The 13,618-nt window shown below is 43.3% G+C and overlaps 1 protein-coding gene across 1 annotated transcript; it reads right to left on the bottom strand.

The window, feature by feature from the left end:
• Window positions 1-2,050: 2,050 nt before the first annotated feature.
• Window positions 2,051-13,349, bottom strand: ubac2 (UBA domain containing 2). The gene is made up of 10 exons (XM_037783265.1): window positions 12,983-13,349; window positions 12,645-12,769; window positions 9,391-9,510; window positions 8,928-9,034; window positions 8,012-8,135; window positions 7,816-7,863; window positions 6,813-6,921; window positions 5,565-5,707; window positions 5,220-5,366; window positions 2,051-3,421 (listed from the first exon to the last, which is right to left on the bottom strand). The coding sequence occupies exons 1-10, from the start codon at window positions 13,011-13,013 to the stop codon at window positions 3,314-3,316; spliced, it is 1,062 nt and encodes a 353-aa protein (XP_037639193.1). The 5' UTR covers window positions 13,014-13,349; the 3' UTR covers window positions 2,051-3,313.
• Between the last annotated feature and the right edge of the window lie 269 nt (window positions 13,350-13,618).

The raw sequence follows: 13,618 nt of genomic DNA, 5'->3' as shown, positions 1-13,618 counted from the left end.
GATTTATTCCACAGATCAAACATGATTCATTACAGGTCATCAGAAAGCTGTTCATGCAACAACTCCCTCATCACACCTCATATACTGTTATATCACTCTAAAAAAATACATACACACAAATGACAGACTCATCTCAGTGGTCATATATTATCAATATTATTACGCACGAAATATAAAACTAGCATCTGTCTTTGACATCAATACATAGCGGCTGCAATGTTACTTCTCTTGCACAAAATGTTTGCACGTTTATATACACAAAGTAGTTTACTATGCAGTGCATAGTCTCCATAGATTTCTCTTTGTCATGATATTGCATAATAATAAATATCATCTGTCTTTTAAGACTTGCAATGATTCGGATATGTGAGCTGGCAGAGAAAAGACTCGGTTAAGACAGAATAAATAAAACCTTGAGGAGTGTGTGCATGAAATGATGAATAAAATCAAAACAGTCAAGGGTGTGAAACGTCCTCTTCGAAGGGCTACTGTGTGCATGAGCACTCGTGTCTGTAAATGTGATTATGTCATCAACAGAAGAAGTCGCCTCATAGACCCTGAGATAGCTGTCTGTCACCAACTACAGTATGTACTTGTAGAGTTACAAATGGAAAACAATGTTGCTCCTACAGTAGCTGTCAGTCAGGCTTTGTTAAAACATCTCGAGCAGGAAAGGGTTGAGCCCTGCTACTCCCATGAAACACTGCCAACGTAGACATAATAACTGTGTAATAAAATCATGGTAATGTAGGTTATATTGTTCATGGATACTTAAATCATAAATTCTGAAGTCGTAATCATGACCTCTGCACTTCCTCGTGGAGTTAAACAAACTTCTAGCAGGTGCTGCTTTCCTGTTTTCACTCCTATTGTCTCAGTGAAAAACTAAAAACTATCCAAGAGCGGATGGCCTAAAATAAAAAAAGTCTTTTACTTTATCCAATATAAGATTAAAACATTATGTTCTCTCATTCACTGTCTCAAAAACCTTGTGCACCTTTATCTTTATCTATGTCATACTTATCATCTGTAACCAGTTATCAGGGTCTAATGGTGTGTTCACACCAAGAGCGAAAAGAACATTCTGCACGGCATGATTACATACAAAGTCAATGCAAAGAGGCGAATAGAAGCGAATTCGCGCTGGGCGTCGTGAATGACGCGAATTACGCAACGTGAAATTCATGTCATTCGCGTATTTGCTGGAGTTCAAATATTTCAGCTCGAGCAAGACATTTGCGCAACGCCGTGTCGCGAAAAGCCCATCAGTGTTGAGATTCTCCTCCTGTCGTCACTGAATCAGAAATGGAGGAAAAAAATATTGTATCTGTCTGTGGTCACCCAGAGCTATGATAGTACATCATATCTGTACAGAGACCAGACCAAACTCTGTATACACCGATCAGCCATAACATTAAGACCACTGACAGGTGAATTGAATGACATTGATTATTTCGTTACAATGGCACCTGGCAGTGGGTGGGATGTATTAGGCAGCAAGTGAACATTTTGAACTTTGAACTTTGTGTTGGAAGCAGAAAAAATGGGCAAGCGTAAGGATATGAGCGACTTTGACAAGGGCCAAATTGTGATGGCTAGACGACTGGGTCAGAGCATCTCCAGAACTGCAGCTCTTGGGGGATGTTCCCGGTCTGCAGTGGTCAGGACCTACCAAAAGTGGTCCAAGGAAGGAAAACCGATGAACCGGCCAAGGCTCATTGATGCACGTGGGGAGCGAAGGCTGGCCCGTGTTGTCCGATCCAATAGAAGAGCTACTGTAGCTCAAATTGCTGAAAAAGTTAATGCTGGTTCCGATAGAAAGGTGTCAGAACACACAGTGCATCGCAGTTTGTTACTAACGGGGCTGCGTAGCTGCAGACCGGTCAGGGTGCCCATGCTGTCCTAATGTTATGGCTGATCGGTGTATAAACCCCAGGTTGTCTATGGTAGAAACAACATTTATTGATGCCTAGATGACTTTATCTTGAGTGTTTATGAAGCAGCTGCAAAGCCTGGCACTGATCGATCCGAACTCCATTCAGAAAACAAGCAATTTAAAAGTTATTTAATTGTCTTCTTGCGGACAAACTTGACAAAGCATGAATTCAGACTTTTTACAAATCGGCATCATTATGTTGTTATTTCGGCATACTTTTGATCCGTTTACAACAATGTTGCTGCCGTATTTATGCCTAGATGACGCTATGAGTGTTAAAGGAGCAGCAACAAAGTTAGCATAGCCTGGCACTGATTGATCCAAACTCCATTCAGGAAACAAACATCCTAAAAGTTGTTTGCTTGTCGTCTTGCGGACAGACCTGACAAAATCAGCATTATTATGTTGTTATTTCGGCATCCTTTTGATCTGTTTATTGCAATTAAATCACAGCACAAACTGTTTATGTTGGGTTCATACTGCAGTAGTGGAGTGTGGCTCGCTAGATACAGTCAGTGCAATGGCACTGTTTTTGAATACAGCTCGCCGCAGGGTGATGTTATGAACCCAGACACGACGGCGTTTGGTTTTCTGACATCTGGGACTTCCACAACATGTACAAAGCAGCAACAGTGGTTATTTCTTCCATGGTTGATGGCGAAAATGGTGTTAAGAAAACTTGTTGGTATCTACGGAGACAAGTTCCTTCTCCTCTCCGGTGCGTCTAGCGTAAATGAACACAAATGATACTGGCGGTCCAACTCGTAATGTAAAGCAATGCGAAAATTCGCTTCACTCTTGGTCTGAACACAGCAGAAGATGCTGGTTACACGGTAGCCTTTTTGGAAGTAGAGTGGCAGTACATGACAGTGGTTTGTATAAAACTCTAGTTCACACAGCTATAAGTTGGTATCCCTTTGGAGGGAGGGTGGGATCTCAGCTGATTTGTGTGTTTCAGCATTAGTTCTGTTTGAAAGAAATAACCCACTTTATATTCCCTCCACTGCACTGCAGACTCCTGTTTGGTTTCTGTATATTTTTCATAGGGAACCCCTCGGAGTTAGAGCTCTAACTCGTCTGCCTCGAGCGATGACGTCCGTTTCACACTACGGCGGCCATCGGAAAGCTATGACGCAAATGTCTCCCACTTTGTGCTTCACACCTCTTCATTAATCAGCCTGCTATCGGGCTCGGTTCAGGTTGAGTCAGCCTGACGACTGCTTCGGCGAGCAGTGACACAGACTTCAGATTATCTGTACAAGTTGTCCATCATTCACTGTCTTTCATTCTGTCCATTTTGCTCCTCTGCTTTGGTTGCTTCTCTTCCAGTTTTCTCTCTCTGTTCTCATTTACCTCGCTGAGCTCCCTCGCTCTCTCTCAGTGTTGCAAGAGGAAGTTGGTTGCCATGTTGATGTCGTTGTTTGAAGCTCTGAGGGCCTCGAGGGCATCAGTTCTGGAAAAGCCCATTTCAACCAACCGTGCAACCTGAGGGACAAAAAAAGCATCAGCAGAACGCCTCGGAAGTTCATTCATTCCTATGGCAACCTCCGTGATCTCCGATGTGTTTGCAAAACTCCTCCTTCCTTGTCCGTTTATATCCATGCAGAAACTTGAGATGAATTTCCTTGCGTTGAACACTAGGGGCCGTGATCCATATATTACTATATGGATTAAAGTACACAAAACAAAAGCCTGTGGAAACGAGGCGTATGGCCGGGGACGTTTTTTTCATGCGATTAAGTCGCACGTCAATATATTTTTTCAAACTGTTGTTTTTGTCATGAATACTACAAATATTACTCTGCAAAAAAGCGACATCATTTTTCTTTTTTGGAAGGAGGTCCATTTTTCTGAGCTTTCACACTGCGAATAACGGCATCGACCAATCACAATGTGCGGAACGGACATATTCAAGACACACACTATAGTGTACAACAACACAGAGGCCCAATTCCAAAGCACCCTCTACATCCTCTCCCTACCCACTTCCACTCTGTTTGCACGTTCGCATGGAGGGTACGCCGTATTAAGTGCCATCCCAAACCAATTAGCGGGGAATGGAAGTGGGTTATTAAACCGTCAAACAGCGAGTCTGCATAGATGCCGACTTACCAGCTGCCCTTACTGACGACGTGTAACGCCGTTTTGTGTTCGTCATTTAACAAGCTCCAATGTAAGTTCCGTGTGACTACCGGTACAAACATTTACTCGTAAACTGCTCAAACTAAGAGAGACATTCAATTTATTCTACTTTATTGTCATACAGACGTTCTCAACATAAAATAAATAGATTGTTTTAGGATCAAATATACCCTTGTCTAGTCTAGAAAACGGTGACATGTTCATTTGATTGTAAAGCATATTTATACATATACATATTTCTGATTGGGAGCTAAATGTAACTCAATTTGCCCCCCAGGGATCAATAAAGTATTTATGATTCTGATATTTATTTATAGTTTCCTTGCCGGAGAAAGGGAAGTTCGTCCTCTGAAGTGGCCACTGTATTTATAACCTACACCTTAAAGAAGAGTGCTTCATTGAGCTGTGAGTCTGACTACAACTGGAGTTCACTCCGTTATGGAGTGGGAGGCTGTAAGGACTGGAGTAGAATTGGGCCAGAGGCTCCGTAGTCCGAACAAAGATGGCGAACTTAGTCACAAAGGCAACGCGGACCAGATCCACTCCTTCCGTTCTTACCTTTCACAATAAAAGCCCTAGACAAATACACTGCGTAACTGTTTACCAGAGGCAAATTCACTCACAGCATGTCGCTAAAACGAAACTCAATAAAATAGTTTACAGTAGTTTAGGCTGTACAACAATTTACCTCAGGCAGACACTGCTCTGGGTCTCTCTCTGGGTGTTCTCCTGGTAGTTAGTCCTCTGCCTGCGCAAATCTATTTGAATCTGTTATTGAAAAAGTGTTGCAACTGTCGCAAATTCGCATCACTGCTGGTAAGAATAGTTTTAATGGGTAATATTCGCAGGCGAGTATTTCACATTTTCGTGCCGTTTATTGTGTGTAAAGGCCTTAAGACAGCAGCAGCAGACAAATCACCACCAAGGGTGCCCCGCACAAACTAAGGTGCAGAAGGGAGAGAATCAAGATCTGGTGAACAAGAGTTAGCGGTCTGTCTGTCTAAGAAGATTTTGAGTCATCCAGGTAATAAAATATGTGAAAGAATATCTAGAAATGACACAAAGTAAACCAATACAACCAGCAAAAAACGCATTGCAAAGGATACAGTAAATGAACACAAACACACAGGCGATCACCCACCTGATCCTCTGCGATAGGAGAGTTGTCCGGTAGAGGTGTCTGTGTAGATGGGGGTGTCTGAGCCTGGGGGCGTGGCTGCATTGGGGGTCGGTTCTGTCCTCTTTGTCTCAGGGAGGGGAACAACCTGGTCCACTGTAACAACCCACCCTACACAGACACACACACACACGGAGGCAGAATCAAGTACTTTGTACATACAGTATGTAGATACTGTAAACTGCAATTACTGACATCTGATGCTTGAAGTGAATTAAGTTCTGACATTGTGTGTATTTGTCAGTCTGTGCATCAATGTAGCAATAAGTCTGTATGTGTGTGTGTGTGTGTGTGTGTGTGTCCATCTACCTGTGGCTGTGGTCTGGTGTTCCTCCTGGACTCGTTGTACTGGGCCAGCAGCAGCTGCTGGTCGAGAATGTCCATCCTCTGCTGCCTCTGGATGTCCAGAGTGGCGCCCATCCCCACAGGCGTCTCACTGCTCGGTTGGGAGCCTTGATGACCACAAATGTTCACAACACATTAATAGGCAGACAACAAAAAACATGTAACACTGTGTAAAAGATGAGTACAATCAATGTGTAACATCGTGAGAAAAAATTCTGTTTTTAAAAAAGATTCCTCCAGAGTTGGTGACAGGTTTCAAGATATGCATCCGCTGCTTGTGAATAGCATGAATATTTTACTTCACATTGATGTCCCATCTTTTGGACATAGAAGCACAGCAGTAACCATTTTTTATGCAATTGTCGATTAATATCCTGTTTGCTAATGGTCGGCATCAATAAAATTGGGAACATGATTCTTACTTTAGCCTTATTGTGAGCATAGCAATAATTCTGCATCACAGCACTGTTCAAATGCCTAACTGTACACATACTATTATTCCTTGATTAGACAGAGAGGGACAACAACTCCATGCCAGGCCCTGCAACACTGGTCACTGTGCAAAGTAGGGATTCGTGGATGTTTTTCAGCCGAAAATTTCACATTTTTGTATTTTAAAAGAACTTCATAACCTATAGTTTATGAGACACACCTGAGGTTAAGAACGGCTAAGATGTAGAGAGCAAAGATAGATGATTTTATATTCCATAGCTCCCACCTAACCGAATCTAACTGACATCACTATTGTTAACACAACTAAAACAAAGAACATTTTTGACTCTTCAAATGTTCATTTATTTTTCTAGTAAAGTACATCAATAAACTTTGTGTTATCTTCTTCCGAAACTGTGAAAAACATCCACACCGGCGGCGACGTCTTTGGCTCTCTAGTCAGGGTGCTGCACTTGTTGTTCAGCTTGTTCTCTGTGTTTGTTGGCGGGTCGCAAACCGACTTTAAAAGGTGCATACCGCCACCTACTGTATCGGAGTATGTAGATGTTGCAATAGTTCAGTCAATGAACGCAATTTGACTTTGTGTTATCAGCCGATAATTTATCGTCTATAATTTCATTATTGGAATAATACAATACATAATAATATAAACTTCCCATTATCGACTGATAATTTATCATGCCGGTATATATCGTGCATCCATAGTGCAAAGAGTTTGCACAAGTTTTGCGTCTGATTACTACTAACGGTTGGACTCACTTGAGAAGATTGGCTCCAGAATATACCGTCCAATCCAAGACACCCAGGCGGGTACAAACAGGAGCTTCTGTAACCAGAGAACATTGGAGTGGTACAGTGCGCCTGAGATCTGAAAGACACATAAAAATAGGTATATAATATTGAAGTTACAAGGCAAACCTATATTAAGCAATATTACAATGAATTAAATTACTTATGTGAAACGATAGCTTATAACCTACAGCGAATTAACACCAAACTCTGCATTTTGCAGTATTTTTTAGCCCCTTTAAGCTTGTTGTTTTGATTTTTCAAGATAACAAGCTTAAAGGGGCTAAAAATCTCTGGCCCACACATGTGCTGAGTCCGACTTCAACAAGCACCCCATGTACTGTACCTCCTACTGGTCATAACTCACATATTGCAGTTTTAGGGCGCTTTCACAAGCCAACATTTAGTCTGCTTTAATCAAACCCTGGTGTGGTGCGTTTGGGCGGTTGTGAACGCACTGAAGTAATTGTACTCTCGTGCGGACCAAAACAACCGGTCCGAGACCGCTTGTGAGAGGTGGTCTCGAACCAAAACGCATGCTGCCTGCATGGGCATTTGTTGAGATGGACACAGCTTATTATGAGTGGGAGAGGACTGACCTGGACTTCTGCAGAAGTCCGATATTTTCCTTGGCATCCGGGCCATAAAGAACATACAGAATATGCTAAATAAAGTCCACAAAAATAGTGATGTTTATAAAGACATTCGAGAAAAACTGGAGGAGAAGGGATTTGTGTGTTCAGTAGATCAGTGCAGAGTCAAAGTGAAACCACTTTGACAGCAATATTTTAATGTCTGTGATTCCCTGCATAGAAGTAGCAGCTCTGTAGTCAAAAAATATAAATTCGCTCCTTCGTATCAATTTCACTCTGATTTAGACTAGCTAAACAGACTATGGCTTGTGAGAGCGCCCTTAAAAACCGGTACACTTCCTAGATACACAGTAAATAACAAGAAGAAGTTGGCTACTCACCAGTCCACTGAGTGCAAGGAGCCACATGAAGGGACCAGAAGTCAACAGCTGCACCACAGAAGGAGGGAGGAAGACAGAGACAATCAAGATCAGACTAGTTGGAAAGCGATTATTCTCAAGAACTCATGAGCAGGAAAAGAGAAAGAAAAACAAATACGTACATCCCCTTATACTAACTAGCAGAACATGGGCTTACCTGTAAGCCTACTATGTAGACCAGAGACTTGTTGGTGATGTGGATGTGGCCCAGGACCTGGGTGACTGGCACCCTGGGGATCAACCGGTAGAAAGGCACAAACAGAGAGAAGACTGGAGCGAGCCTGTGAGAGGAGTAAAAGTCAAGAGGATGGGGATGACAGGAAAAGACACGTACAGAATTTAAACAATAATATCAACATTTCAAACTTGACAGTGTAATTATTCGATTTTGTTATATGTGGTTTAATACAAATCACTGAAACAAGTATTCACCAGACATTAAAGGTAGGGTGGGCGATCTTGAGAAACTAGCAAGAGTACACTAGATGTTTAAAAATTATCCAGGTAGTCCATCAAATCACTACATTCGGGTTGAATGAAATGATTGGACGGGATTATTCCAGTCCTGTGACATCCACAGATACCGGATTTGGGTTTTTTTTTTGGTCAGAGCATTTGATGTATTGATTGCTGTCGGGATGTAAAGAAAATTTCAACTAATATAACAAAAAACGTTTCTAAAATCTTGACCAACCCTGCCTTTACCCTCTGAATAACAAGTTATTATTTCACTGTTTGTCAAGACATTTTTATTTCCTTGTCTTTGTGGAGGTGGATTGTATGCTGCTGTCACAGTCCACCACCATCTAAATACCGTATACTCAAATATAATGCAGGCAGGGGATTAAGAAATTAAGAAAATGGATACTGCCCGAGGCTTACATGGTGATATGTGGAGGTGAGAAATGAAGATTTTCCACTTAGGTGACATAAACCTAACTAAATACCAGCCTATTCATATTTTAATTGCAAGATCCTGTCCATAAAAGTGACAAAAAGCTATTCTCTCCTCAGAGATGCAGCACAGACGTTAGTGAAGCTCAGCATGTATTGTGGCTACTGAAGCTACTCACAGTCCTGCAGGCAGTTCCTCCACCTCATAGTCGAACAGATACTGGAAAGCCTGGGCCAGCAGGAAGTCCATCAGCGCAGAGAGACACCAAGTGCCAAACAGGAAGGACTAGAATTAAGAAGAGCACCATATATATGATAATTAGAACAAGTGTTGTCCATGTCTTCAAACAAGTCACCACATTTTCACAAATGGAAAGTCAGTGTCAAATGTGCCAGATAAGGAAGTTGTGTGTCTACTTCCCTAAAAAATGATAGGTGAAGCTCATATTAATGATCATGCTTATAATCCTATTACAAAAGATCTTAACACGTTGCTTTAAGGAAGTTTAAGGAAGTAACTGGAGTGTGAAATGGCAATTCTTCACTAGATTTCGGGAGAATCTAGTTCAGCTAAGAATATCAGCAAGTTCATTAAATTTGTATGGATCTCGTATTCATCTATCAATGGTTTTCTGTACTTACGGCAAATTTCCTGGTGCCAAACCTCCTCTCAAAGATTCGGAAGTTGTAAATGAGCAGGCTGCTACAGAAGGCGTCCTTCACGTCGAGACAGACCAGCCTGCCACACAGCAAACTCCACACCTACAGCACGAAGGAGAGCAAAGTTATGACATACACCTAACACACAGGTGAAGGTGGAAGACATTATGACTTCTCTGAATAACACAGCGTATATATCTCACATATCAGATCCACCAAGAAGAACATTTCAAATAATTTTTAAAACAAAATAATATTAAGTCACTGTCCATTTGGTAGTAGCTTTTTCAGAGCTTTCAACGGCACCATGTGACCAAAATATGGAACTTCAATCACGTTATAACAGGTGGTCATATATGGGGGGTGAGAGAGCAATCCCAGTCTCTGTTCAAAGGTCTTTGGCATCAGATGTGAATGGGCTTGATCTTTCTCCAGCTGTACTCTCTCTTCTGATCCACAACCTTTGACTCCTCCTACCCCCAGTTGATGATGCTCTCACCAGATTTGGTCAGGTGATCACAAACAGCTGGTGTTGTCAGTTTCTAGTGCTGCTTCCGTCTCTTGTCCAGGGTCCTTTTGCAGTCTCACTAATGTGGTTCACACTACAATGCGCCTATTTTTCCTGGTATAGTGTCTTATCGAAGTTCCTCAAGTCTCTCTGTTTTAAAAGCTTATATTTTATGAAATAGTTGCTTCATGTTGGACAGGGGTCTTCTACGCCAAAGTGAATCCAGGTGCTGGGAAGGGTGGTGCGCTCAGCCCGACACATCACCGGGTGCGAGCTGCCCAGTCTGCAGGAGCTGTACACCCAGCGGTGCCTCAGGAAGTCCCTGAGGGTCATTAAGGACAACACAAACCCCCACAACAGCCTGTTCTCCCTCCTGCCCTCTGGTAGAAGATACAGGACCCCCAGGACTCTCACCAGCAGACTGACGAACAGTTTTTACCTCCAGGTCATCAGACCTTTAAATAGATAATTCACACGACACCTTCTCACACAAAAATATATCTTATACTGTATATACTGTATATGTTCTTTATGTATATGTTCTTAATGTGCCTTGTACAAAATATTTTATAATTGTAATATAACTTATTATTTTTAATGGAGCTTCCCAGCAAAAAGCATTTCACACGATGGTACTTGTATAACCGGCGTGACAATAAACATCTTGAATCTTGAAGGTGTTTTGAAAACTCTTGTCCTGATGATGGTTATAATGTATTATTCTCTCCAAGGAAAATCTATTAAAGCAAGACATTAGAAAGAGTCTGGCTGGCATCCAGGCAGAAACATGCACACTATTCTGGAGATAGTAGTCCCCTCACCACTGTGTGTCTCACTCATTAGCACATAGTCACAGTGAGTGAGACACAGTGGTGAAGGACACTGTGTCTCACCACTGTGTCCCTCACTCACTAGCACATAGACACAGTGGTGAGGGACACTGTGTCTCACCACTGTGTCTCACCACTGTGTCCCTCACTCACTAGCACATAGACACAGTGGTGAGGGACACTGTGTCTCACCACTGTCTCACCCACTAGCACATAGACACAGTGAGTGAGGGACACTGTGTCTCACCCACTAGCACATAGACACAGTGGTGAGGGACACAGTGTCTCACCACTGTCTCACCCACTAGCACATAGACACAGTGGTGAGGGACACAGTGTCTCACCACTGAGTCTCAACCACTAGCACATAGACACAGTGAGTGAGGGTCACTGTGTGTCTCACCACTGTGTCTATGTGCTAGTGGGTGAGACACAGTGGTGAGGGACACTGTGTCTCACCACTGTGTCTCACTCACTAGCACATAGACACAGTGAGTGAGGGACTCTGTGTGTCTCATCACTGTGTCTCACTCACTAGCACATAGACACAGTGTTGAGGGACACAGTGTCTCACCACTGTGTCTCACCCACTAGCACATAGACACAGTGAGTGAGGGACACTGTGTCTCATCACTGTGTCTCACTCACTAGCACATAGACACAGTGTTGAGGGGCACTGTGTCTCACTCATTGTGTCTCACCCACTAGCACATAGACACAGTGAGTGAGGGACACCGTGTCTCACCACTGTGTCTCACCCACTAGCACATAGACACAGTGAATGAGGGACACCGTGTCTCACCACTGTGTCTCACTCACTAGCACATAGACACAGTGAGTGAGACACAGTGTCCCTCACCACTGTGTCTCACCCACTAGCACATAGACACAGTGGTGAGGGACACAGTGTCTCACCACTGTGTCTCACTCACTAGCACATAGACAGTGGTGAGGGACACTGTGTCTCACTACTCTGTCTCACCCACTAGCACATAGACACAGTGGTGAGGGACTGTGTGTCTCACTCACTAGCACATAGACACAGTGAGTGAGACACAGTGTCCCTCACCACTGTGTCTCACTCACTAGCACATAGACACAGTGTTGAGGGACACAGTGTCTCACCACTGTGTCTCACCCACTAGCACATAGACACAGTGAGTGAGGGACACTGTGTCTCATCACTGTGTCTCACTCACTAGCACATAGACACAGTGTTGAGGGGCACTGTGTCTCACTCATTGTGTCTCACCCACTAGCACATAGACACAGTGAGTGAGGGACACCGTGTCTCACCACTGTGTCTCACCCACTAGCACATAGACACAGTGAATGAGGGACACCGTGTCTCACCACTGTGTCTCACTCACTAGCACATAGACACAGTGAGTGAGACACAGTGTCCCTCACCACTGTGTCTCACCCACTAGCACATAGACACAGTGGTGAGGGACACAGTGTCTCACCACTGTGTCTCACTCACTAGCACATAGACACAGTGGTGAGGGACACTGTGTCTCACTACTCTGTCTCACCCACTAGCACATAGACACAGTGGTGAGGGACTCTGTGTGTCTCACTCACTAGCACATAGACACAGTGAGTGAGACACAGTGTCCCTCACCACTGTGTCTCACCCACTAGCACATAGACACAGTGAGTGAGGGACACAGTGTCTCACCACTGTCTCACTCACTAGCACATAGACACAGTGGTGAGGGACTCTGTGTGTCTCACTCATTGTGTCTCACTCACTAGCACATAGACACAGTGAGTGAGACACAGTGTCCCTCACCACTGTGTCTCACTCACTGTGTCTCACCACTGTGTCTCACTCACTGTGTGTCTCTCACTGTGTGTCTCTCACTAGCACAGACAGACAGATGACTGGTACCTACCTGTGTCTGCAGGGTGTCAGCCTGCAGGTCGTATGAGAACAGCTCGTGGTAGTGAGGCAGCAGAGTGAGCATCACAGTCAGCCCGTTGAGGACCAGCAGGAGGCCTTTAGACAGAGGAGCCTTGTCTGAGCACAACACAAACACATACAGCAGATTAACGACGGGACAGAGACACTGACCCCTTCTCCAGCGAGCAGCTTTGCATATACTCAGGTATATTAAGGTAAGAGGAGCGGAGAGAAGCGGCTGGTTTGTGTTTGTAACAGCAGAAGCGGTGAGTAGTGGTAGTGGCTGCCACCGCTCCGGTAGTCGGTTAACGGTGTTTCCGGGATACTTACACAGGCCCCGGGAGCCGGTGGTGGTAAACATGGTGTACCGGTGAGTTAACGGGATCCAGACGAACACCGGGAATCCTAAAGCGACCGAGAACTAACGCTAAAACACCGAGATAAAGTTGTAGAAAGGCTCCATGCTGAGGCTGAGAGGAGAAAGAGACAGAGGAGCTGCTACAGGAGCCGGAGAGGACCAAAAGAGTCTCATACGCGTTAATTCGCTAATTTTCAGAATAAAAGTTGCCTGTTGAGATTTCAGAATAATTTGTGTGCCATAGGGTGTTGTCTGTGTTTTATTTATTTTTGTTTTGTTTTTGTGTTTTTGTTTTTTTTCTCCTTTCACTACTTATGTTCTTTTTATTTGATTGTCTCCATTTTGGTTTGCCCTTAGTTCCTAGTATTGTCTGTTTTTTTGTTTTTTTTGTTTGTTTGTTTGTTTTTCCCTTTCACTACTTATGTTCTTTGTATTTTCTTGTCTTCATTTTTGTTTGCCCTTAGTTCCTAGTATTGTCTGTTTTGTTTTTATTTATTTTTTTATTTGTTGTTGTTTTTTGTTTGTTTGTTTTTCCCTTTCACTACTTATGTTCTTTGTATTTTCTTGTCTTCATTTTTGTTTGCCCTTAGTTCCTAGTATTGTCTGTT

Source organism: Sebastes umbrosus, chromosome 10 (genome assembly GCF_015220745.1).
Source record: "Sebastes umbrosus isolate fSebUmb1 chromosome 10, fSebUmb1.pri, whole genome shotgun sequence".
NCBI classification, from domain to species: Eukaryota; Metazoa; Chordata; class Actinopteri; order Perciformes; family Sebastidae; genus Sebastes; species Sebastes umbrosus.
This window is presented reverse-complemented; position numbering and strand designations above follow the sequence as displayed.